At 55.3% G+C, this 24924-nt stretch overlaps 1 protein-coding gene across 1 annotated transcript; it reads left to right on the top strand.

Moving 5' to 3' along the window:
* The first annotated feature begins 6941 nt into the window (after positions 1–6941).
* LOC129547357 (thyrotropin-releasing hormone receptor-like) lies at positions 6942–17861 on the top strand. The gene is made up of 7 exons (XM_055413237.2): positions 6942–6975; positions 11710–11744; positions 12034–12247; positions 13431–13809; positions 14701–15029; positions 15081–15139; positions 17487–17861. The coding sequence occupies exons 1-7, from the start codon at positions 6942–6944 to the stop codon at positions 17859–17861; spliced, it is 1425 nt and encodes a 474-aa protein (XP_055269212.2).
* Positions 17862–24924: the final 7063 nt, after the last annotated feature.

Genomic DNA, 24924 nt, shown 5'->3' on the forward strand with positions numbered 1-24924 from the left:
AAACCCATAAGTCTACAACCCAACAGTCTGATCAGCACTAGGGAGGTGACCTGTGTAAGAGCCCTCCCTTCCCTAAGGTAAGCCACCCTTGTTGGAGCAACCTACCCTCTTAGCTTCCTTTTTCCACCCTCTGTGCCCATAAAGACCCAGTTTCCCCTAGTCAGGCTCTCCCATCAGGAAGCTTCCATAAGGCTCTTATCCTTATCCCTCAGGGTACAGACAGAAGAAAACCACAATCACAGAAAACTAATCAAACTGATCAAATGGACCACAGCCTTGTCTAACTGCAATGAAACTATGAGCCATGCCGTGTTGGGCCACCCAAGACAGACGGGTCATGGTGGAGAGCTCTGACAAAACGTGGTCCATTGAAGAAGGCAATGACAAGAAACTTCAGAATTCTTGCCTTGAGAACCCCATGAACAGTATGAAAAGGCAAAAAGATACGACACTGAAAGATGAACTCCCCAGGTCTGTAGGTGCCTAATATGCTACTGGAGAAGAGTGGAGAAATAACTCCAGACAGATTGAAGAGATGGAGCCAAAGCAAAAACAACACATGTTGGTGGATGTGACTGGTGATGGAAGTAACGTCTAATGTCGTAAAGAACAACATTGCATAGGAACCTGGAATGTTAGGTCTATGAATCAAGGTAAACTGGAAGTGGTCAAACAGCAGATGGCAAGAGTGAACATCAACCTTTTAGGAATCAGTGAACTAAAATGGACAGAAATGGGTGAATTTAACTCAGATGACCATTTTATCTACTAATGTGGGCAAGAATCCATTAGAAGAAATGGAGTAGCCCTAATAGTCAACAGAAGAGTCCAAAATGCAGTACTTGGGTGCAAGCTCAAAAACAACAGAAAGAACTCTGTTTCCAAGGCAAACCATTCAGTATCACAGTAATCCAAGTCTGTGCCCCAACCAGTAATGCTGAGAAACTGAAGCTGAACGGTTCTATGAAGACCTACAAGATCTTCTAGAACTAACACCGAAAAAAGATGTCCTTTCATTATAGGGGACTGGAATGCAAAAGTAGGAAGTCAAGAGATACCTGGAGTAACAGGCAAATTTGGCCTTGGAGTACAAAACAAAGTGGGGCAAAAGCTAACAGAGTTTTGCCAAGAGAACGCGCTGGTCATAGCGAACACCCACTTCCAACAACACAAGAGACAACTCAACATATGGACATCACCAGATGGTCAATACCAAAACCAGATTGATTATATTCTTTGCAACCAAAGATGGAGAAGCTCTATACAGTCAGCAAAAACAAGACTGGGAGCTGACTGTGGCTCAGATCATGAACTCCTTTTTGCCAAACTCAGACTTGAAGAAAGTAGTGAAAACCACTAGACCATTCAGGTAAGACCTAAATCAAATCCCTTATAATTATGTAGTGGAAGTGACAAATAGATTCAAGAGATTAGATCTGATAGTGTGCCTGATGAACTATGGACAGAGCTTCATGACATTGTACAGGAAGCAGTGATCAAGACCATCACCAAGAAAAAGAAATGCAGAAAGGCAAAATGGTTGTCTGCAGAGGCCTTACAAATAGCTGAGAAAAGAAGTGAAAGGCAAAGGATAAAAGGAAAGATATACCCATTTGAATGCAGAGTTCCAAAGAATAGCAAGGAGAGATAAGAAAGCCTTCCTCAGTGATCAATGCAAAGAAATAGAGGAAAACAATAGAATGGGAAAGACTAGATATCTCTTCAAGAAAATTAGAGATACCAAGGGAACATTGATGGGCACAATAAAGGACAGAAATGGTGTGGATCTAACAGAAGAGATTAAGAAGAGGTGGGAAGAATACACAGAAGAACTACACAAAAAAGATCTTCATGACCCAGATAATTACGATGGTGTGATCACTCCCCTAGCACCAGACATCCTGGAATGCAAAGTCAAGTGGGCTTTAGAAAGCATTGATAAGAACAGAGCTGGTGGAGGTGATGGAATTCCAGCTGAGCTATTTCAAATCCTGAAAGATGATGCTGTTAAAGTGCTTCACTCAATATGCCAGCAAATTTGGATAACTCAACAGTGGCCGCAGGACTGGAAAAGGTCAGTTTTCATTCCAATCCCAAAGAAAGGCAATGCCAAGGAATGCTCAAAGTGAGTGAAGTCTCTCAGTCGTGTCTGACTCTTTGCGACCCCACAGATTCTAGCCTACCAGGCTCCTCCATCCATGGAGTTTTCCAGGCAAGAGTACTGGAGTGGGTTGCCATTTCCTTCTCCAGGGGATCTTCCAGACCCAGGGATTGAATCCAGGTCTCCTGCATTGCAGGCAGATGCTTTACCATCTGAGCCACCAGGGAAGTTCCTCTAAGGATGCTCAAACTACTGCACAATTGCACTCATCTCACACACTGGCGAAGTAATGCTCAAAATTCTCCAAGCCAGGCTTCAACAGTACACGAACTGTGAACTTCCAGATGTTCAAGCTGGATTTAGAAAAGCCAGAGGAACCAGAGAACAAATTGCCAACATCCATTGGATCATAGAAAAAGCAAGAGAGTTCCGGAAAAGCATCTACTTCTGCTTTATTGACTATGCCAAAGCCTTTGACTGTGTGCATCACAACAAACTGTGGAAAAATCTTTAAGAGATGGGAATACCAGACCACCTTACCTGCCTGCTGAGAAATCTGTATACGGGTCAAGAAGCAACAGTTAAAACTGGACATGGAACAACAGATTGGTTCCAAATTGGGAAAGGAGTACGTCAAGGCGGTATATTGTCACCCTGCTTATTTAACTTATATGCAGAGTACATCATGCTAAATGCCAGGCTAGATGAAGCACAAGCTGGAATCAAGATTGCTGGGAGAAATATCAATAACCTAAGATATGGAGATGACACCACCCTTATGGCAGAAACAGAAAAAGAACTAAAGAGCTTCTTGATGAAGGTGAAAGAGGAGAGTGAAAAAGTAGGCTTAAAGCTCATCATTCAGTAAACTAAGATAACGGCATCTAGTCCCATCACTTCATGGCAAATAGATGGGGAAACAATGGAAACAGTGAAAGTCTTTATTTTGGGGGGCTCCAAAATCACTACAGATGGTGACTGCAGCCATGAAATTAAAAGATGCTTGTAACTTGGAAGAAAATCTGTGACCAACCTAGACAGTGTGTTAAAAAGAAGAGACATTACTTTGCCAACAAAGGTCCACCTAGTCAAAGCTATGGTTTTTCCAGTAATCATGTATGGACATGAGAGTTGGACTATAAAGAAAGGTGAGCACTGAAGAATTGATGCTTTTGAACTGTGGTGTTGGAGAAGACTCTTGAGAGTCCCTTGGACCACAAGGAGATCCACCCAGTCCATCCTAAAGGAGATCAGTCCTGGGTGTTCATTGGTAGGTCTGATGTTGAAGCTGAAACTCCAATACTTTGGCCACCTGATGTGAAGACCTGACTCATTGGAAAAGACCCTGATGCTAGGAAAGATTGAGGGCAGGAGCAGAAGGGGACGACAGAGGATGAGATGGTTGGATGGCATCACCGACTCGATGGCCATGGGTTCGGGTGGACTCCGGGAGTTGGTGATGGACAGGGAGGCCTGGTGTGCTGCGGTTTATGGGGACGCAAAGAGTCAGACAGACTGAGCAACTGAACTGAACTGAACTGATGCTGAAGCTGAAACTCCAATACTTTGGCCACCTGATGTGAAAAACTGACTCATTGGAAAAGACCCTGATGCTGGAAAAGATTGACGGCAGGAGGAGAAGGGGACGACAGAGGATGAGATGGTTGGATGGCATCACTGACACAATGGGCATGAGTTTGAGCAAGCTCCGGGAGTTGGTGATGGACAGAGAAGCCTGGAGTGCTGCAGTCCCTGGGGTCAAAAAGAGTCAGACACAACTGAGCGACTGAACTGAACTGTGCCCATAAAAATCTCCATTTTGTACAGCTTCTAGAAGCTTTCTGCTTGCTAGATGGGATGCTGCCTGATTCATAAATTGTTGAATAAAGCTAATTAGATCTTCAAATTTACTCAGTTGAATTTTTAAACACTGATTTCTTTTTAAAAAGTTAACTCAAGAAACAAAAAAAAATAATCAGCTCAACACAAAAGTTAATCATTTTTTAGATACTGCATTTAAATATCAGAGCTTAAAATTTTACATCATTTCCATGGGGATCAACAACTCTGCATCTTAGTAAATGCAATCCGCTTAATATGATGTCGCCTTTCCTTGATCAGAAGGACATTATGTGGCATTTGGAGCATTTTTACCAACTGCCTTCACAGTTCCCTGGACGGAGCCCCACCAAGCCTCCTGCAGAGCTTCAAACTCTCCCTGTTAGGATAGGAACCTGCACTTAGAGGGACCCTGCTGCTGCTGCTGCTGCAAAGTCGCTTCAGTCGTGTCCGACTCTGTGCGACCCCATCCCTGGGATTCTCCAGGCAAGAACAGTGGAGTGGGTTGCCATTTCCTTCTCCAATGCATGAAAGTGAGAAGTGAAAGTGAAGTTGCTCAGTCGTGTCCGACTCTTCGCGACCCCATGGATTGCAGCCTACCAGGCTCCTCCGTCCATGGGATTTTCCAGGCAAGAGTACTGGAGTGGGGTGCCATTGCCTTCTCCGTAGAGGGTCCCTGGGCTTAGTCAAATGCTATGCTGTCCTCGCCCTAAAATACTGTATCATTTTTGAAGAAAGGGCCCACATTTTCACTTTGCAATGGGCCCTGCATGAATAAACGAGGGTAGGAAGAAACTGAGGTTGTCGACATAGAGCTACCATACGACCTATGATGTCACTCCCGAAGAAATGAAACACAAAAACCCATTCACGAATCTTCCAGCAGTGTTATTGACAACATCTCCAGAGTGGAAACAACCTAGGTGTCCATCAACTGATGATGGGCCAAGAAAATGTGGTCCAGGGAATTCCCTGGCCGTCCAGTGGTTAGAACTCAGGGCTCTCACTGCTAAGAGCCTGGGTTCAATCCCTGGTCAGGTAACTAAGATCCCACAAGCCACGCAGTGTGGCCAAAAAAACCCAAAAAACCAAAAATGGCTATCCATACGGTAGAATACTACTCAGTAGTGTAAAAGGGTGAGGTCTGTCTAAGAAGAGACACCACAGTCCAATGGTAAGAGGACACAGGAAAGTGGAAGGGAGCTCTTGCCAGAGCCCAGATCTCAGATTTCCAGGCTGCAGAACTGTGAGAGATAGGTGCCTTGTTTAAGCCCCCCAGTCTGAGGGGTCTGTTATGGTGTCCTGGGCTGACTAATACATTCTATTTACATGAACTATCCAGACGAGGCAATCCACAGTGTCAGAAGGTAAGTGAGAGGTTACCAGGGACTCGGGGAAATGGGCTGGGGAGTGATTGCTTAATGGGAACAAAGGTTCTTTCAGGGATGATAAAAATATTCGGGAGTCAGGTAGTGGTGATGGTTGTATAACTTCATGAATGTATAAGAAACCGCTGAGTTGTGCACTTTAAAAGGGTAGATTTTATGGTGTATGAGTTATTCCTCGATAAAGCTTTATTTTTAAAAAAACGAAAAGAAGGGAGATAGTAGAGGAGGTGGGGGAAAAACCCAACTGGGAACTGGGAGGTAGTGGGAGAGGCTGGAAGGGGGGACTCCTCATTGCTGAACCTCCAGGTGTCCTCCCATTTCTCCCCCGGCCCCCCTGTTTCCTGCCGTGTCACAGCCCCTGACTCCCAGCCTCTCCCAGGCACTCAGAACCACCTTTCTAAATCTCGGGTTGGTTCCAGTCTCATCACTCTCCAGCAACTCCCCTTGCCCCCAGCATGCCGCCCCTGCACTGCACCCCCAGCCCCCGCCTGCCCTGCCCCCCGCGTGCTCGCTCCTTCCCCCTGGACTCGCCACATCTTTCTGTGCTCCCAGGTCTTTTCAGGAGCCACTCCTGTCGCGTGGAACAGCCTTCCACCTTTCACCGGGCTCACTCCTTTCTCCAGGTCACACCTTCGATGGACCTCCTCCCAGGCCCCTGGCTGTCTTGGCAGCTGGGCCGTGAGCTCCTGGATCACCCGTAACCCCAAGTCAGGCACCATGTTGCAACATCCAGAGTGTGTGTGTGTAGCAGGGGCGGGAGAGGGTGCATTTAGAAAGACTGAAAGTGGCCAAGGTGGGATCAGAGCCCAGGTCTCTGAGTCCAAATCCTGTGACCTTGAGGCCCCAGGTGAAGGATGCAGGCAGCGCTCTCTAGGCCTCAGCATTCCAGGTCTTTGAAGTGGGGCAGTTCACACCTGTTGCTTCCCTCTCAGGATGAAGGAAGAGACAAGAGGTGCCAAGCAGCTGTCCTTGTGTGGAGCGCTGAATCACCACCTGCCTGGTGCCCCACATCTCACGAAACCCTTGGGAGGCAGCCCCCGCATTCTCTCCATCACACAGTCAGGGAAATAGAAGCTGTACCATCGCAGAGCTGGGATTCCAGCCTGGGCAGTCCGATCACAAAACCCAAGTGGCCATATCACGGTGCCCTGGTTGGGGCTGTTGGCTAAGAGAAATGTAAACTCTGGATGAGTTATCTACTCCCAAAGAAGGTGAGGCTTTGTTCTTCCCAGCAGGTGGTTCCAGCAGGTCGCTGCCCAGGTGAGTTTGCTTCTAGGTGTCACCAGGGCTGATCTGCGCTCCCTGGAGGGGGCCTCTGGGCCCACCTCCCTCTCGGCAGGCTCCACCTGCAGCCTGTCTCTCCTAGGGCCACGTGCTCTGGCTCTGCTCCCACCTGCCCTGCTTAGTGCTTTCCGCTTGTCCCCAAGGTTTTCCCCAGGGTGGGAACTTCCCCACGAGCCCCCGAGGGTGTGTCCCGCCTCCTCAGTTCAGCAAGCTGTGCCCAACATCAGGGTGGGTGCGGGGCTCACTCAGTCCTCTCCCCTGGCTCAGAGCTCATCCCCTTGCTGCCCCTCCTCGCGTAACTGCCTGCCTCCAAGTGCCTCAGTGCATGCATGTGCGTCCTTATGAGTGTGTCCAGGGGCACAGGTGAGCTCCCCACGAGGGCTACTGTCTGAAAACTGCAGTTGGGAAAGTGGACCTGCTGGAAGGATCCACTGGAGGTGGGAACAAGGAGGTCTTGCCTCTTCAAGTGGCCAAACCCCCGCTGACCTCCGTGGGTGCCTCATGCTGTCACCAGAGAGCGCCCCAGCCAGACCCCAGCATTTGGCGTCCCAGCTGGGTGGGCCTCAGACTCTCAGACACTCACAGGCTGTCCTTCCCCTGCACTGGCACATGGTCACGTGGTAAGGGGCACGGGTGGGTGCAGGCTTGTGTACATGTGCATACACACCCCATCTACATCCAGACCCCACTCACATCACAGCCCCCACGCAGGTGGAGTGAGAGGCCGCGGAAGGGTGGGCTCACCATCAGGGGTGCTGACCCCAGTGGGGACCTTGTTCCTACAGGCTCCATTCCATTCTCTGAGGCACAGACTCCACCTGGCCTCCTTCCTTCCCTGGAGACATGCAGGGGCAACCCTGAAACCCACTGAGGAGTGGCCCCCATCCCTGCCAGTCTCAGGAGGTTTACAGGCCCCAGGAGGTAAGGGGAAGGGCTCTGGGACCTTCTCTGCCTGAGGCTGTGGGCTTCTGTTGTCTCTGTGGCCCCAGGGCTACCCGCATGGCAGGGCCTGGGCAGAATGAATGAATGAAAATTGAACTAAGGGATAAAGGTCAGCTCAGTTCCCTCTTGCAGGCCTTCATCAAGGGCCCCGGATTTCCTCCCACGGTGATGATCCGGGCATGGCACTTTCTCACCCCAACACCCTCCTTCACCTTGTGTGTTAGTCACTCAGTCGTGTCCGACTTTTTGTGACCCCATGGACTGGAGCCCGCCAGACTCCTCTGTCCATGAAATTCTCCAGGCAAGAATAGTGGAGTGGGTAGCCATTCCCTTCTCCAGAGGATCTTCCTGACCCGGGGTCGAACCTGGGTCTCCCGCCTTGCAGGCTGATTCTTCACCAACTGAGCCACCAGGGAACCCGCGAGGCCACCAACAGAGCTCGGGTGAACCCACAGGCCCCACTGTGGTCCTATCCTGAACACCAGTAGGCTGTGGTGGCCAGGCTCCGGGAAGGGGCCAGGAACCCACCAGCAGGGACTCGTGGTGCTGAGCAGCCCCTTAGTCTGTTGGTCCCGGGTGGGTGCAGAGGACCCAGCACGGAGCTTCCGTGTAGGGACCCAGCTCCTCTGCTGGTGTCACTGTGTGGAGAGCCCGAGGCCCCGGCCAGCCTGCCCATCCTCTCTGCCGGACACCGGGTGTGTGAGCACCAGCCCTGGGCAGCCCCGGCCCCAGATTTCACCACACTCAGAAGAGTGTATGACAAGGAGACTGTAGTGTCAGCCCTGTGCTGGGGGTGGCTGGCCCCCCCAGCACCAGAGGACCAAGGTTGTAGGGCCACTGCTGCTGTGGGGGCCAGGCTCTGTGTGAGCTCACTGCCTGAGTGTGACTTTTGCCTTTTAGCACCAACTGGCCTCATGTCTTTATGCAAACTTCTATGTCTGCTTCCAGCTGCTTTTGCACAAACATGATGTCACCCCCCAGGAGCACTTCCCACCCCACCCCTTCCTCACTGGGCCTGGAACCACCCACTCCTCTCTGTCCAGATTTCAGTAAACCCCATCACCCAAGACCCAGGCATGCCTCTCAGATATTCACTGATAACCAGACAGCATGGCCACTGGTCAGCCAGAAGGGCCTCTGATGTAGGGCCACACATTTAGTCTTTGGATCCTGGGCTGCGGGGACGTCTAGACGGTTCCAACAGGTGTCAGCATGGCCAGGTGGAGGGCCTTGGGTATTGACAGAGGGTAGCTGAGGGGCCATGTTAATGTGTGCCAGTCAGATACGTGGTGTTTCTTTGGGGTCTCACCCAGGCACTGATCCCTCCCCTGGGCCGTGGAGCACCCCAGGCCCAGGGTGTGCTGTTTTTGACATCCTGAGCCTGTAACCCCTCAGCTGGATGTTCACACTGCTTGCTAAGCCCCTGAGTCCAAGGACTCGAGGCTGACATTTTAAGAAGTGTCACCTTCCTCCTGCCCACTCCCTGCTCTGGCCTTGGGACCAAATATAGGCAGGCAGCTCTTTACCTGAGCGTTTGGTCACTTCTAACTATGGAATCACCCACATTCATCGGTGTTGGTGCCCAGGCACTGGGTGTTCCCTTTCTCCAGGCATTTCTGGAGTCACAGCACAGGCACAGTGGTGACCATCCACCCTGTGGTTGAGGACACCGACTTTGTAGAAGGAGAGATTTGGGCTCACACCTCAGCTATGCCTTTGATCAGCTGTGTGGCTTTGAGCAGCCAACTTGCATCTGTGAGGCTCTGCTTTCTCTTCCGGAAAACAACAACAAAGAAGTTGTCACTATTGAAGAGACAGTTGTGAAGGTTACACAAGATGCCTAGGGCCATGCCACATGCTTGGCATATGCCAAGCTGCTGGTGGATGGAAGCTATTAGACATGAATACATTCTTCAAACGGGAGGGAACGCTCGCCTTCTAATGCAGCTTGCCCTCTAACTCAATGGAAAAGTGAAAGTGTTAGTCACTCACTCGTGTCCAACTCTTTGCAACCCCATAGAGTGTCGCCCACCAGGTTCCTCTGTCCATGAAATTCTCCAGGCAAGAATTCTGGATTGGGTAGCCATTCCCTTCTCCAGGGGATCTTCCTGATCTAGGGATCAAACCCGGGTCTCTGGCATTGCAGGAGGATTCTTTACCATCTGAGCCACCGGGGATGCCCCATTAACTCAATGGATCATGTGCCAATTAGTTTTTCTCTAAGGCATCAGTTTTAACAGCCAGTTTTAATAGCATCAGGTCCTTACCTCTCTGGACATCTAAGTTATCAGTAAGTTCTCTTATTGTGAATAGGAACTCCGTGACCACTATACTTGGAGAAGCCACAGAGAGTTTCTGTGCTGCTGGGGAGGGGGTTGCTGGCTGCAGGACTAATGGGGCACACGGAGGGTATGGACACAGGAAACTGCGGAATGTGGTCTGTCCACAGGCAAGCTAATGGGTGAACACTCAGGGCAAGTGAGGTGGTCTCTACATAGGTGCTGGGTGGCGATGCCTCTGTCTCTCTGGTGTCTTTCCTGTTCAAAAGAGCAGCCGGACCCCCATACCAATGGGCGGGAGGAGTGGTATAGAGAGAGGGCCCCGCGTGAGGCTGAAGACAGATTCTAGTCCAGCCAGGTGATTTCAGCACCAGCCAGGAGGATGGCAGTCGAGAGCTCTCTTTGGAGGAAATTCCCTGGGAGGACCAGTTTGGAGGAGGGGTGAGGGGGTGGGCTGGGGGTGGTCACAAGGAGAGGCAGGGAAATCCTCTGTCCACCAGTCACCGTGGAGCCCTCTATGTGGCCTCCCTGCATTCCAGGAAGCCCCAGGGGAAGCTGGGATGCCCCCTCCAGGGCAAGGGGACATGCCATCTCTTCTGCCGCCCTTTCCCAAAATGCACTCATCCAGGACTCACGTACAGGAGAGTTCACAGCAGTGGCATCTGTGATCCCCCAAACTAGAAACGAAGTCCACCAACAGTCCATCCTGTGTAGACACTTTGCAGCCCAGTCCTACGGTGGAGAGTCATACAGCACGGGGGAATGGATGAGCTGGACAGTCACAGTCAGGCAGATGCCCTCCTGCCAGTGTCGGTGGAATAAGCAGGACACAGTCTGCAGTGCTGGTTACAGAAAGCACCGACAGTCACAACAGAGGACAGTAATCAGGATGTAAGCCAGGGCGGGGGTGGGGCTGGCAGGGCAATGGTATCCACATGCCCACTTTATTCATTCGACTGTCATTTTGTATTTTGTGCACCTTTGTATGTTACATTCCAAAATCAAAATGTAAAAAAAAGATAAGACACTTTGTGTCATTGGACTTTCTGGGAGACAAGATTTAAGAGCCTGACTCCTGGATGCTGGACCTGGTGACCAGGAATCTGTGCCTTTCCCAGGCTCCTCCTGGGTTCCTGGGGTGCAGGCCGCGACTCACAGCCTGCGGCGCCTGGACCTGGGCACGAAATCTGCACTTTAAACACCTCAGAGGAGCCAGACCCCTGGCCATTTGGGGGCCACAGCAGGATTCCTGTTCTCTGAGCCAGCTGAGGGGCCCCTTTGGGGTCTCTTCCTGAAAGCTAGCCAAGAGAAGGTGTGACAGCCATGGGGAACACAGCAGCAGCCCCAGCCCAGCAGGAAGCATGGGGTCCCCTGCTCCCTGGAGCCCCCAGGCCCGGGCCCAGTCCCACTCCTTCACCTGAAACATTCATGCCCCAACTGCAGTCCCAGTCTCCCTGTAGGCACACGTTGCAGGAGGCACTCAACTCTGTGCCCCCTCCTCTCTAATGGAAGTGGGGGTCCCCAGGGAGTAAAGGACTGGTCCACTCCCACCCTCCCTGGGTCTCTGTCTCGTCCTGTTGGGCTCCAGAGGCTCAGCGGGCTAACGGGGTCCTTCCCAGCCTGGCCAACCTGTGCTCTGGGGGATGCAGGGGTCTTGGGATTTCTTCTCAGGGGTCTCCCTGCTGGGGAAGCCACATCAGCTGACTTCAGCCCTGCGAGGGGGGACTAGGGGGGACAACAGGGGGCGGGAGAAACTGGCAGGGCTGCGTGTGTGTCTGTGAGCACCCAGCACGTCTGCGCAGCGCCACAGCCTGCAGAACAGAAGCCCATGCTGCTGGACCACAGGACCATCTCTCCCCTCCCTCTGTCCCCCCAGAGGAGGAGGAAGAAGGCCCCGCGGCTCCTTACCCAGTAAGTTAGCCCTGCAAGTTTCTCCTGGGGGCTGACCTGGGCTGGGGGTCAGTGGTCCCTCCTGCCTGCTTTGGGGAATGTTCTTTGGAGAAAGGCTCGTGTGCAGGGGAGGAAAAGACAGAGGTGGGGAGGTGGGGGGGGCCTGGGATGCCGAGGTGGCAGAGACGGGTGAGCCCCTGTCTCTGGGGGTGGGGGCCTTGCCCATGGGGGAAGAGGGGCTTCTGGGAGAGCTCTGGGTTCTCCTCCACACCCCACTCCCCCCGGACCCGGGGCCGCTGGCCTTTGCCAGCTGCAGGGAAACACAGCCTTTGGGATCGTGCCGGCCACTGGGCTCCCGGGGCGAGAGGGTCTCCTCCAGGTAAAGTGGAGGGAGGCTCGTGTTCAGGAGGCCGAGGGGCTTGGGCGGTGTGGCTCCGTGTGTGGGGAGTGGCTGCAGGAGCCTTGGGGCACAGGCATGTGGCGTTTTGTGTCTCTGAGCACCTGGGTGTATGAGCGTGGACAGTGTGCGTCTGTAGTTGTAACACGGATGCCTGGGTTGTGGGCAAGCTGTGATGCACATTTATGTATCCGCGTGTGCATTTGGATCCCTGTGTTGTTGGTACATGTGTGTGCGAAGTTGAGTGTGTGTCTGTGTCCATGCCAAAGTGGGTACACGTATGTGTTGGGCTCTGTGTCAGTGTGTGTTGGGTGTGCTGTACAGGGGAATTTTGTCTCATGTGTATTGCGTGTGTCTTGCTTGTGTGCCTGGGTTTCTGTGTGCTGCTGTGCAAGGAGGGCTCCTTTCTGCTCCTGGGTCGCTCAGCCACCAGGGGCCCAGACAGGACTCTGAGGGAGCTGGCGGGGGCCCTTCTGGCCAGTGACACCCGCAGGATTAAAGGGTGGAGGAGTGGGTGGTGTGTGGTGTGTGTGTGTGTGTAGGTGTGCTGTAGGGCTGTGTGGGCTCCGGGACCTCTCCTGTTGGCCCGAGTCCCAGCCATGACTTCACTGCTCCATCGCCCTGTGATGGGTGAAAGGGGGATGGCTGACTGGCGTTTCCAGAGCTGGGGGAGTGGAGTCTGTGTGGGGTCCCCGATGCCCTGCTGTGCCTGTCTCTTTCGTTCTGCACAGTCCCCTGGGATTGAGCTACTGTTAGGGTCTCCAGGTGTGGAGACTGAGGCCCAGGGGAATTAAAGCCTTAATGTTAACATTAGGAACAGACGTGGGACAGAGCCAGGCTCCAGGCCCAGGACTCTCTGTGTCTTCTGGTTTTGTGGGGATCTCACTGCATCCCTGAGAAGTAGTTTCACAGACGAGCTGGCCAGGGCTTAGAGATGCCATGTGGCTTCCTAGTGAAAGGACTGCGGGCCGCCGAGCACCCAGGAGGCACTGAGTCGGGGTGCGACACGTGTCCTCTGGGTTCAGTCTCCTCGCTGTCTCATGTCTTAAGCACGGCCGTCTGTATTTATGCACCAGGAGACTGAGGCTGGCAGAGCCGGTGACTCGCTGACTACATTTACGGCAGAGACTGGAAGGAGCGTCCCTGTTGTGTCCTTCTCTTGGCCAAGCAGTCACGTCACACGTGCTGGGTCCCTGTGTGTCCCCGGGGCCGGGCTCTCAGGAGAGGCAGGTATTTGTCCAGTGGCACGAGGCCACAGCCAACAGAGTGGACACCTCCCGGAATCCCCCTGGCCCCCAGCACCTGAGCAGCCACCCTGGAGAATGGGAGCGGGCCAGGCAGCCCCAGCACCGTGTTCCTGGCTCCCAGTGAGGCTGTCCCGGGCCCTGCGTGCAAGGTGGTCTCCATCTTCCTGGAGCTGCTTGTGTGCGTGGTGGGCATCGTGGGCAATGCCATGGTGGTCCTGGTGGTGCTGACCTCCTGGGACATGCACACGCCCACCAACTGCTACCTGGTCAGCCTGGCCCTGGCAGACCTCACTGTGCTGTTGGCTGCAGGGCTGCCCAGTATCTCCGAGAGCTTGGCTGGGCAGTGGGTGTACGGTCACACCAGCTGCCTGGACATCACCTATTTGCAGTATCTGGGCATCAATGCCTCCTCCTGCTCCATCCTGGCATTCATGGTGGAAAGGTATGTGCACCCCCAGTCCCTTCCCCAATAGGTCAGGACTTCCTGGCTATGATCCTTGCTAAACTAAGGCTGCTCTCCTTTAATGAAGAGGGGCACTGGGTGAGACCCTGGAGGAGCCCGGTGGAGTGGGGACAGGTGCCTGGAAGTGTGTTTCTCATCTCACCTCTGCTGCTGACTTGCTGCGGGATGCCAAGGCAGCCTGGCACTCCTTGGGCACGGTGTAGCCCTTGGGAATGTGGGCGCTGGACCGGACAGTCTCCCGGGCCCATTCCAGCTCTGAAGTTAACACCTGAGAGGCAATTCAGCCTCTCAGGGTGTAAATGCTGAAGCCCGCTGACTGGGTTCAGTATCAGCTTTGCTTCTTCCCAGCTGCGTGGCCTTTGGCATATTGGCCCGGAGACTCAGTGTCTCGTCCAGGGTCACACAGATTGGGGACAGAACAGAGGCCTCTGACTTACATATGCTGGCCCAGTCCTGCCTCTTGCCCACTGTGCCATCTGGGGTCACAGTGTCCTTGACCCCTTAACCTGAGACCTTTGGTGGTGGGCAGTAGGAAGCCTGCCGGAACTTGCACAGAAGTCAAGGTTTTTGCAGGGGCACTTCTGCCTCATGTGCCTGGCCGGACCTTAAGGGGCTGTGTGTTCTGACTCGGGCCCGCCCTCCCCTCTTGAGAGTGGCACCTTGCTCTGCCAGCCCCCAAGGCTGCCTCAACGTGGCCACTCCGCTCCCCAGATTTCCACAGCCTCCCAGGTCCGTAGTGAAAGGGCCAGTTAAACCATCACATCGCATTTGGTTCCTCATCGTGGATTGGCCACGCGCGTCAGGTGTCCGCACTGCAGCCCAATAGCCCAGGAGGGCAGGTGGGTCACGGGACCGCCCTGTGGCCTGTAGGTACATCGATATCTGCCACACAATGCGGGCACAGACCGTGTGCACCATGGCACGGGCCAAGCGAGTCGTGGTGGGTGTCTGGGGGGCCACGTCCGTGTACTGCCTGCTCTGGTTCTTCCTGGTGGACCTGGACGCTGGCGGGCGCCAGGGCCTGCAGTGTGGCTACCGGGTGGCCAGCAGCCTGTACCTGCTCATCTACCTGTTGGACTTAACCGTCTTCTTCCTCACACCCCTACTGGCAGCCACGGTGCTCTATGGACTTATCGCAAGGATCTTGCTCTGGAGTGCCCTGGAGCACCTGCCACAGCTTGGGGACCAGCACGGGGACAGTGAGGCCCAGCCGGAGGCAAGAGCCCTGGGGAGACAGCCCTATGAGCCAGGCGGGGGTGTGGGGGCCAGTTGCCGCAAGGCCAGAGGCTTCCCTTCATCTAGGAAGCAGGTACGAGGTCTCCCGAGGCTGGGGGGTGGGTGGGGGTGGTTTGCACAGAGAAGGGAGTTTTGGCAAAGGGGTGAATGGATGGGGAGGGGGGTGCTGGCTCCACCCCTGTTCACCCACTCACTCAGCAGGTGTTTCTGGGCACCGATTGTGTGCCCAGTGAGGTTCTAGGTGCTGGAAGCTGGGGAGAACAGAACAAGATAAACATCCTGCCTTTGGGGCTCATGGTAAGACAAGTAAACACTTGTTCTGCAGAATACTGCCCAGAAGAGAGGGAGTTTAGGGGAAAGTTCGAGAAGGCCTCGCTGAGGTGATGACTGAATTAAGATCTGAGATTGGGTGCCTAGTAAATCCCATGGATGGAGGAGCCTGGTAGGCTGCAGTCCATGGGGTCGCTATGGGTCGGACACGACTGAGTGACTTCACTTTCAGTTTTCACTTTCACACATTGGAGAAGGAACTGGCAGCCCACTCCAGTGTTCTTGCCTGGAGAATCCCAGGGACAGGGGAGCCTGGTGGGCTTCCGTCTATGGGGTCACACAGAGTCGGACACAATTGAAGTGACTTAGCAGTGGCAGCAGCAGCAGACCAAGCAGATACCCAGGAAGTGGTCCAGGTGGGGAGAAACAGAGGGAGGCCCTGGTGCACGAATGGTCAGGAAGGATGGGGGAAGTGGGGTGGACATTCCGGGGGCCCTGGAAGCACTCAGCCTAGACTGGGGCGACTCTGGGGGTTCTGAGAGGAGGGACCACATCTCAGGGTTCAGGGCATCTGTACACATTTGCAGCCCAAGACAAGCGTGTACAGGTGCCCACGTGTAACCATGATGGGCATGTGGAGAGGCTGAGGCGGGGGGAGGGCTGAGCAGAGAGGGTCCCTGTGGATGAGCAGCTGAGATGTGAGTTAGGGAGAAACATAGGGGGAGACATAGAGACCGGGGGAGAGGGAGACAGAGACAGACAGGCAAAAACAGTGAGGGAGAGATGGAGACACGCACAGACACACAGGCAGAGGGAGAGAGACGTAAAGAGTCAGAGGGAGAGACGGGGAGAAACAGAGAACCAGAGGCACTGAGCAGTCGAGGCCTGCTTCACTCAGGCTGTAGCATGGCCCCAGCACAGAGCTACGGACACACAGGCGTCACCCTTCCTGGGGCAAAAGAGTGATGACTTCATGGGGATCCCTCACCCCCTCCTCCCCATAGACCAATTCCTGAAGGACACTGCAATTCCCCTGATGCCACAAGCAGAGACGGAGGCTCAGAGAGGTGAAGGGGGATGGCCAAGGTCACCCAGCTTAGGCTTACCGGCCTCAGCACTCACACTCCCACCCTCTGCCCCCCCCCGCACTCTGGAGGCAGAAGCAGGCAGAGGCCAAGATAGAGCAGATGAGGGGACCCCCGAGACCTCCCCTCAGCTCTGGGGTCCCCAGGAAGTTCTCTGCATGGATCAGTGATGGCTGCCCCTCTGTGTGGCCAGGACATCTGCCCGTTCCCCTCCCACTGACCCTTCTTCCTCCCAGAGATGCTGTGACCCTTGGCTGGCAGTGGGAAGTTGGAGCCCAGCATGTCCCTTTCCTCAGCCTGCCTGGTGACTCACTCCTGAGCTGAAAGTACAGAATGGGGTGCAGAATGGGGACATGACTGTGGCTGGTGGGCCACCCAGGACAGTGGCACTCACAGACGGGCTGCAGGAGAAGCTGGTTCATGGTGCACGTGCTGTGTGATCTCTCACTCTGAGCTTCTGCTTCCTCTTATTATTATTTTTTTGCCTCGAGGCTTGTAGGATCTTAGCTCCCCAACCAGGGATTGAACCTGGGCCACGGCAGTGAAAGCCCCTGAGTTTTAACCACTGAGTTGCTGGGGAATTCCCTTCCTCTTCCTCCAGGTGGAGATGATAACAGCACCACTGGGAGGCCGGCTGCAGGGAATGTAACCCGAGTGCCAGCAGCCACGGCGTCCACTTGGGCTTCCCTGCAGCACCCCTCAACAGATGCCTGAGGCACCGCATCCAGTCTTTATTTGCTGGGGGTCTGAGAGGTATGGGGGGGCGGGGTGCACCAGGGGGCACAGGGTGGTGAGCATTTACCACCCGAGGCAGGGCTATTCCGTCAGTGTGTCGACCAGCACAGCTTTGAATGCCGGCCCTGGGTTCCTGCACGGGAAACGTTTAGTGTAGAGCCCAGTGGGTACGCTGTAGTAATTTCAGTGATTATTGCAATTACATTCTTGTCACACGCTCAGCAAAAACATCCTGAGGCAGGAGCCACGGCCTCAGTTCGGCCGCTGGCTCCGCTGGCCCCACGGTGTGAAGGGTGGTGGCGGTCGCCCACCTGGCCCTCCCGCCCGCAGGTCACCAAGATGCTGGTGGTGGTTGTGCCGCTCTTTGCCGTCCTGTGGATGCCCTACTGCACGCTGGTGTTGCTCAACTCCTTCATGGCCCAGCCCTTCCTGGACCCCTGGGTGCTCCTCTTCTGCCGCACTTGCGTGTATGCCAACAGCGCCATCAACCCCGTCATTTACAGCCTCATGTCCAAGAAGTTCTGGCGGCTGTGCCAGTGCAGGGCAGAGGGGCCACAGAGGTGCATGGCTGGCCTCAGCACCGCCAGCTACAGCATGGTCCGAGACACCCTCCAGGAGGCGCAGACCAGCGGGAGCGAGGTTGCCGGCCCTCAGGCAGCTGGACCCCCACTCCTGCAGCGGGGGCCTGGATTCAGCACGGTCTGAGGGCTGCCCTCCCCCTACCCAGCCCCTCCCGCCTCCTTTGGTTTGCTCCCCTGCTGGATCCTGTCTGCTAATGGCTGGCAGGGCCAGGAGATGGGCAGACACCCCTTTGCAAATGGCTCTCCAAGCCTCCCACCTCCTCCCCTGTGAGCTCTGTCCCTGGGCCACAATGCGAGAGTGGGGCTGTCTTGGGTCATGAACAGAGCAGAGTGCTGTTTCTTTAGGTCACTGAGCCATAAACAGGAAGCCTTCCTGAACCCTCTTGCTCTGAGGCATCCAAGCTCTGCCCTCGAGGAGCCTGCTTTGCTCACCACTGCCCTCTACATCCAGGGATGGAGGGGAGTTCATGGCGAGGGACAGCTAGGCCCCAGGCTTCCTCCTCTCAGGCTCCATCACTTTTCTGGGTGGAACACTGCAGCCAAAGGCATTGGCAATTCAGGTGGCAGGGGGCAGAAAGAGCCCTCCATGGGGGAGCCGGATAGGTTTCTGGACCAGCTGGTGGGACCGTCACCTGGCCCGACTCTCAGAATCTCAGGCCTGTTTCCTCCCTGCCACTTCCCTGCAGTTGCTCCATGTGGTAAGTGGTTTCAAGGGACGCAAATCAATGATAGTCACCTCTGTTTTGACGCCAAGAACCAGTGGAGCCTGGACTGAGGGCCACATGTAGATGGCCAGGACCAAGGACCCTCGCACCAGCCCTCAGGTCAAGGACCCTGGGGTGGCCTGCCCTGCACCATGTGATTTGGCCCTGTACCTGCTCTATACCACGTGATTTGGCCAGGACCTGCCAGAAGGTGGCAGCTAAGCTGGACGAACTGATGCCCGGCCTTCCATTAGTGCACATAGCTGTCCACCCTGCTGATCCACCAATAAGGAGGGAGAGCTGGTGTGAGTGGGTGTGGCCATGGTCGCATGACAACCCTGGTCGGGATTACTGCAGCCCCAAGTGAGCCACTGCTGGGCTGTTCCCCCTCCCCAACTACCGCCGTCCATGCCTGCTAGCCCCCCACACCCCCTGGTGGTCCTTACTGATGGTTGAGGGCACCGGGCCCTGGGCCAGCCCACCATCTGTAGCCCTTTTACCCCAGCGATGACCCTGTCAAGGGGGACCTCCAATTGTGTCAGTTTTAATGTATGAGGAAACTGAGGCCAGGGAGACCTTCAGGGGGTCGCCTGTCCCCCATGGGTGAGTCACTGAGCTCCTGCCCACAAAGCTCAATAGGACAAAGGCACAGCATCTTGAACCCAGCCCCATTCCCTCTGAGATTATTTACCTCTTGGCCACCATGCTGCTGCTGCTAAGTCACTTCAGTCGTGTCCGACTCTGTGCGACCTCATAGACGGCAGCCTACCAGGCTCCCCCGTCCCTGGGATTCTCCAGGCAAGAACACTGGAGTGGGTTGCCATTTCCTTCTCCAATGCATGAAAATGAAAAGTGAAAGTGAAGTCACTCAAGTTGTGTCCGACTCTTTGCGACCCCATGGACTGCAGCCTACCAGGCTCCTCCGTCCATGGGAGTTTCCAGGCAAGAGTACTGGAGTGGGTCGCCAGTGCCTTCTCCGCTTGGCCACCATGATGCTCATTAAAGCAGATTTTCCATGGACACTTGTTTGGGAGGAGGTCTGTGTGTCCAGAGGTGGCCTGAGTGTGACCTCCAGGATGGAAGGAGGTGGGGGGAGTACGCTGGGCAGGGAGAAGGGGCATCCTGAAAGCTGGGGCCATGGTGGGACTCTGTCCCCAGAGAGAGCCAAGGGATAGATGGGGGCTGATGAGAAGATGGGGCCTCGCTGGAGGAAGGGTGCCCTCTCGTTGACCTTGTGGCTGAGCTCCGAGACAGAGGCTGCCTGGGTGTGAGCATCTCGCATGGCTGCAGAGGGCCTGCTGGGTCAAGGTCTTGGTGCTGGCCCTGGCCTTTCTCCATACCCCTCCTGTCACCCTGCACACCTGGGCTGGGCCGCCCCACCCCATCTAAGACAGGGCTCAGTGAGGGTACCTGTCACCAGAGTTCTGGCCTTACCACTGTACCAGTCTCGCTGTCTGAACTGTTCCCTTTCTGTCTGTTTTTTGTGTAGGAATATCTCATTGACAGGGAGGTTAACTGTTTTTTGTCCCCTACCCAGGACACACATGAAAGTCAGGAAATAAGTTAATTTAGGCACCTCACCTCCCTACAGATGGGAAAAAGGAACTTGTGAAAGTCAGAGAGGACCCCAGGCTGCTGCCCCAACTCCCGGAGTGAGCTGTGCTCCTGGCTTAATTTGACATGCGGCTCTCTGGAGCTCTGTTGGGTGGTCCACGGGTCCCCAAACCTGGCATGCATCAGCCCCTCCCTCTGAAGCCCCTCACTGGCTCCAATTTTTATTTCCCGGTTTTCAGAATAGCAGTTCCACTCCCAGAGAGTGTCAAAAAATACCAGAGCTGGGCTGGGGCCAGAGGTCTGGGCATGTGGAGTAGAGGGACGAGCTTCTCGGTGGGAGCGGTGCCCTGTCTGGGGAACAAAAGCCGAAAGCTCTGACAACCCACGCTAAGGGACGTGCCGGGGAGGGGGCACCTGCGCAGGCAGTAGTCCCAGCCGTTAGCTGTGATAGCGCCTGTGGCAAGCAGCACCCTGTTTAAGGGGCCAGGACCAGCAGTGTGCTCTGGATGGATTTCACACCCGAGGGGCTAAAAGCAAAGAAACTTTGGTGTGTGGACATGGCACCAGTGGCTGTCTCCCAGCTAGGCCAGGAGGCCGCGGGGACACGTGTGAAGCTGGACCTGCTGTGGCTCAGAACTCGAGCTGTCCTGGACGATGTAGAGGTGCTGTCGCCCCGTGGGAACAGATGCAGCACTTGGAGCTTAGAGCATGTGCTTCTCTGGAACAGGCCCAGAAAATGGGGTTTGGAAAAGGGACTGTGCCAGGGTCTCAGGCCAGGTGTGCTACACAGAGCCCTCGGGTGATTGGGACACCAGCTCTGTGCCATTCGGAGTTGCCCCAAGACTCTGCTCTCTGCTGAGCCCGTGTGGCCCTCGGGGTAAATGCCTAGGGGCTGCCGAGGGCACAGTGCCTGGGGCTGGCTCAGCTCCCTCTCCAGACCTGTGTGGACACCCACTCCCTCCCTCCAGCAGGGGCCGCTGTGGGCTCAGGGCAGTGCTGTGCTCCCCAGCTGGGATGGGCCCAGAGGCCACGGGCTCCCCTGGGAAATGCTAGAACAGCCAGGGTGGGGTCCCCTCTGAGCCTGTGCTCCCAGAAAACAGGGGCAGTTAAGAAGCTTCACAGGGGACTTTGCTAGCGTCCAGTGATTAGATTTTGAGCTTCTAGTGCTGGGGGCACGGATTTGACTCCTGGTTGGGGAAGATCCCATATGCTGTATGACATGGCAAAAAAACCCCCCCAAAACAAGAAGCCAGACAAATCTCTTGTTTTTTGAAACATCTTGGGAGACGGTTTGCTGCAAAGACTTCCCCAAATGACGTAGATGAAGTTGGTCCACCCTTCCTCAGGAACCCCATGAGACCCCTAGATACTTCCCAGTTACTTGTCACCAGGCCAGACTTTGCTCCTCCAGCTCCTGTTTCTTTGTCTCATGTTCAATAAGCTGAAATGAGACTGTGTGCTCCCTTGAAACTAGCAACAGAGAAAAACATTCCCCATTCAGCTGACTGAGAGTGCTCTTACGGCCAAACAGCTTGAGACCACCCACCTGTCTCCTGGAGAACACCACCCTGTCACCTGCAGACCATTCATTTGACAGGAGGCCACCTGCCTGTCACCTGGAGACCACCCGCCTGTCATCTGGAGGACACCACCCTGTCACCTGCAGACCATTCATTTGACAGGAGGCCACCTGCCTGTCACCTGGAGACCACCCATCTGTCATCTGGAGAACACCACCCTGTCACCTGCAGACCATTCATTTGACAGGAGGCCACCTGCCTGTCACCTGGAGAACACCTGCCTGTCACCTGGAGAACACTACCCTGTCACCTGGAGAATACCATCCTGTCACCTGCAGACCATTCATTTGACAAGAGACCACCATCCCGTCACCTGCAGAACATATCCCTGTCACCTGGAGACCACCCGCCTGTCAACCGGAGACCTTTCATTTTACAGAGGACCACCCGCCTGTCAGCTGGAGACCACCCACCTGTCAGCTGGAGACCACCAGCCTGTCACCTGGAGACCATTCATTTGTCAGAAGACCACCCGCCTGTCACCTGGAGACCACCCTCCTGTCAGCTGGAGACCACCCGTCTGTCAGCTGGAGACCGCTCATCTGACTGGAGACCAGCACCCTGTCTGTCACCTGTAGGTCCCTTGCCCCGCGCCCCCGCGTCTACTCTCTGCATAGGAGCCGCGGCGGAGCCCCCTCCCAGGACCTCTGGCCCCTGGCCCGGGAGCCCTGCCCTTGCCCTGGGTTGGGGTTAGGCCTCCAGCGCAGGCCGGGCGGGTCCCGAGGCTCTCGGAGCCCCGCGCCGCGGCTCTCCCGGCAGGCCCCGCGCTCCCTGCTCCCTGCGTCCGCCCGCGGGTCTCGGGCGCCTCTCGGCCTGCGCGGCGGCCGGCGGTGACCACAGGGCTGCCCGGAGCCAGCGGCTCTTAGGGGACGACCCAGGAACGCCTGAAGTCGCCGTCGTGCAGGTAAGACACATATTTGCAGTTTCTTGAGCTTTGCGCGTGGACACGAAGGGCTCTTTGCAGTTTTTGAAGCCGCGCGGGTTATTCCAGGGGAGCGACCCCCGTGTAGCTTGAGGAGACACTGTTCTCGGCTTCTGAGCTCACCCTTTGGGGTATCGCGTCGTCACAACCATCCAGTCGGTGGCCCCCCAGCCCTCCCCCACGCCCCCCACCGAACCAGCAGGCCTGTGCGGACACACGTGCCTTTCTGCTCCTTTAATTGCAGGCGGGGCGGGGCAGGGATAACGGGACACTCCTCCCCTGCTGGGTTCCAGAATGTTCTCAAGCCATGGGTGCAAGGTGTCAGAGCCTGCCTCCCACCGCTCACCCCCATCACAGATGCACAGCACTTTGTCCTCCTCCGACTCCAGGCAGCTTCAGACCTGCCGCCCAAGGCGTCTGGCGCTGCCACTGGTCCTTCCGTGTGTCTTTGGGAGGCTCCTGTCCCCCTGAGCCTGCATCTCCCTCCTCCTCCTCCCTTGGAGGTCAGGGCCTCTCAGGCTCTCCCACCCTCATCTGAGTGAGGAGCTGGGCCCCTGGCCTGGACCATAGGTGCCTGCTGGCTCTGTGTGAAGGGAGGAGAGATGATGGCGGGGAATGGGGCCCAGGAGGAGTGGCCTCTCTGGGCCAGGCTGCTTTGCCCAGCCTGGGCTTCAAGGTGCTCTGTGTAGCTGGCCCAGCGAGGATGCTGATGCCAGGACCCTGGCCCAGACAGGATGCGGTGACCAAGGAGGAGTTGTCTGGAGGTGTGGCAGTTGCCACCTGGTGCTGGGGGTGGCTGGGAGTGATGCCACCGACGTGGTCCACAGGGCGGGGGCGGGGTGCTGAGGCCTTGCTTAACCTTTAACCCCTCCTGTGGCTGAGCAGGGGTGGAGTGTGCCAACTGGGGATCCTTGGAGCCTGGATTGAGCACTGCTCCTAGCAGAGGAGGACCTGGGGTCCGCAGGCAGGGGGAGAGGTGTCTGTGGTCCACGTGAGCCTCCCAGACTCTCTGAGGTGGCTTCCCAACTTAGAGCTTGGGAGAAGGGAGCCAGGGAGAAGTCAGGGAGGTGGGGGTTAGGGGAGCTGTGCTCTGGTGAGAACAGCCTGGAGCCTGGAGGCCCACCTCCTCATTTTCTACTTGGAATGATCCTCACGCTGTCCCTGAGGGTGAAGGGGGTGAACTGTGCTTTTTCAGCCCTGAAGGGTGCCAACTGTGGGGGCTCCACAGACCACTGTGGAAGGGTGCCAATTGTGGGGTCATCACTGGGCTGTGGGGGTATGGGGCGTGTTACCTGGGACTTGGCCATCTGAGAGCCCCAGCGGAGGGGCTCCGAGTGGGGTCAGTGGGGAAGGGGGCCTTAATAGTGGCTGAGGGGGCAGAGAACAGAGAGCTGGGCTGTGTGAAGGTGGGACCAGGGTCGAGAACAGATTTCTGTCCTGCTACAGACAGAAGTGCCTGGAGGGGCCTTGCATCAACGTCACTAAACCTCCAGTTTCTTCTTTGGCAAAACAGCTTACCCCCCTGATCCGGGTGGAGGGATGGTGAGAGATTAATGTAGCAGTCCTCAAAATGTGATGTGTGGAACCCTAAAGGTCTGCCGTTTCGAAACCACTCAGATACTATTTGCCTTTGTTGTAAGGTGACCTTTGCTCTGGTGGCCTTGGCCTGGGATGTGCTCATGGTCACTTTGTCCCCACAGTTCACACTGAGGCTGTTTTTGACGAGGCCGTGACAGATGCTAATTTAGTAAATCTCAGCTCTTGAATTCTGCCTTTTTAATGGTTTTGGTGGTGAAATGGGAGGACCGGGTGTGGCTGTGAACGGAGGTGTTCCATGGGGTCAAGTGTCCTCCAGGCCGCAACCAGGAGACCACCTCAGGGTCTGTGGTAGTGATAAAGTCCAGGCTTTCATGTGAAAATTAGAATTTTGCACAGTTTGACAGCTTTGCAAGGTTTTCCTGATAAAATTGGTGGGGATGGACGGAAAGCTGTATCTGTGTTTGATGTTGTGTAATGAGGCGTGCCTCCAGTGAGCTGTCCCTTAGACTCCCTGAGCTTAGATTTTCCAAATGGCCCAATACAGGATGTTGAGATCATACCTGGGTAAAAGGAACAGCCCTTTCAAAGCACATAAGAAGCCACTGGATTTTCCTGTAACAGGAGGAAGGGGTTAGGATGTGATAGAGTCCACCTTGAAGCTGGTCTTCAGGCCCTGCTACGTGATCTGACCAAGCCCTTTCCAGTCACATGTCTGTGTGGGTTAGATTTTCTTCGCCTACTTCGACCAAAATAATATACTGACCCAGGTGAGAATCCCACTGCCTGCTATTAAATAGCCAACAGTAAAGAGATTTGAGGCCTTCCCAGGTGACACAGTGGCAAAGAATTCCCCCATCAATACAGGAGACATGGTTTTGATTCCTGGGT

This window comes from Moschus berezovskii, chromosome 22 (assembly GCF_049115385.1).
Source record: "Moschus berezovskii isolate FMDL1 chromosome 22, NW_MosBer_1.0, whole genome shotgun sequence".
Taxonomy (NCBI): domain Eukaryota; kingdom Metazoa; phylum Chordata; class Mammalia; order Artiodactyla; family Moschidae; genus Moschus; species Moschus berezovskii.

Bases quoted from the DNA above. Each gene is read 5' to 3' on its own strand.
- LOC129547357 (XM_055413237.2), top strand. From the start codon at position 6,942: ATGTGCGTCCTTATGAGTGTGTCCAGGGGCACAG. The intron at 13,810-14,700 runs GTATGTGCACCC...TGTGGCCTGTAG, and splicing joins CTGGCATTCATGGTGGAAAG to GTACATCGATATCTGCCACA. The intron at 15,140-17,486 runs GTACGAGGTCTC...TCCCGCCCGCAG, and splicing joins TCCCTTCATCTAGGAAGCAG to GTCACCAAGATGCTGGTGGT.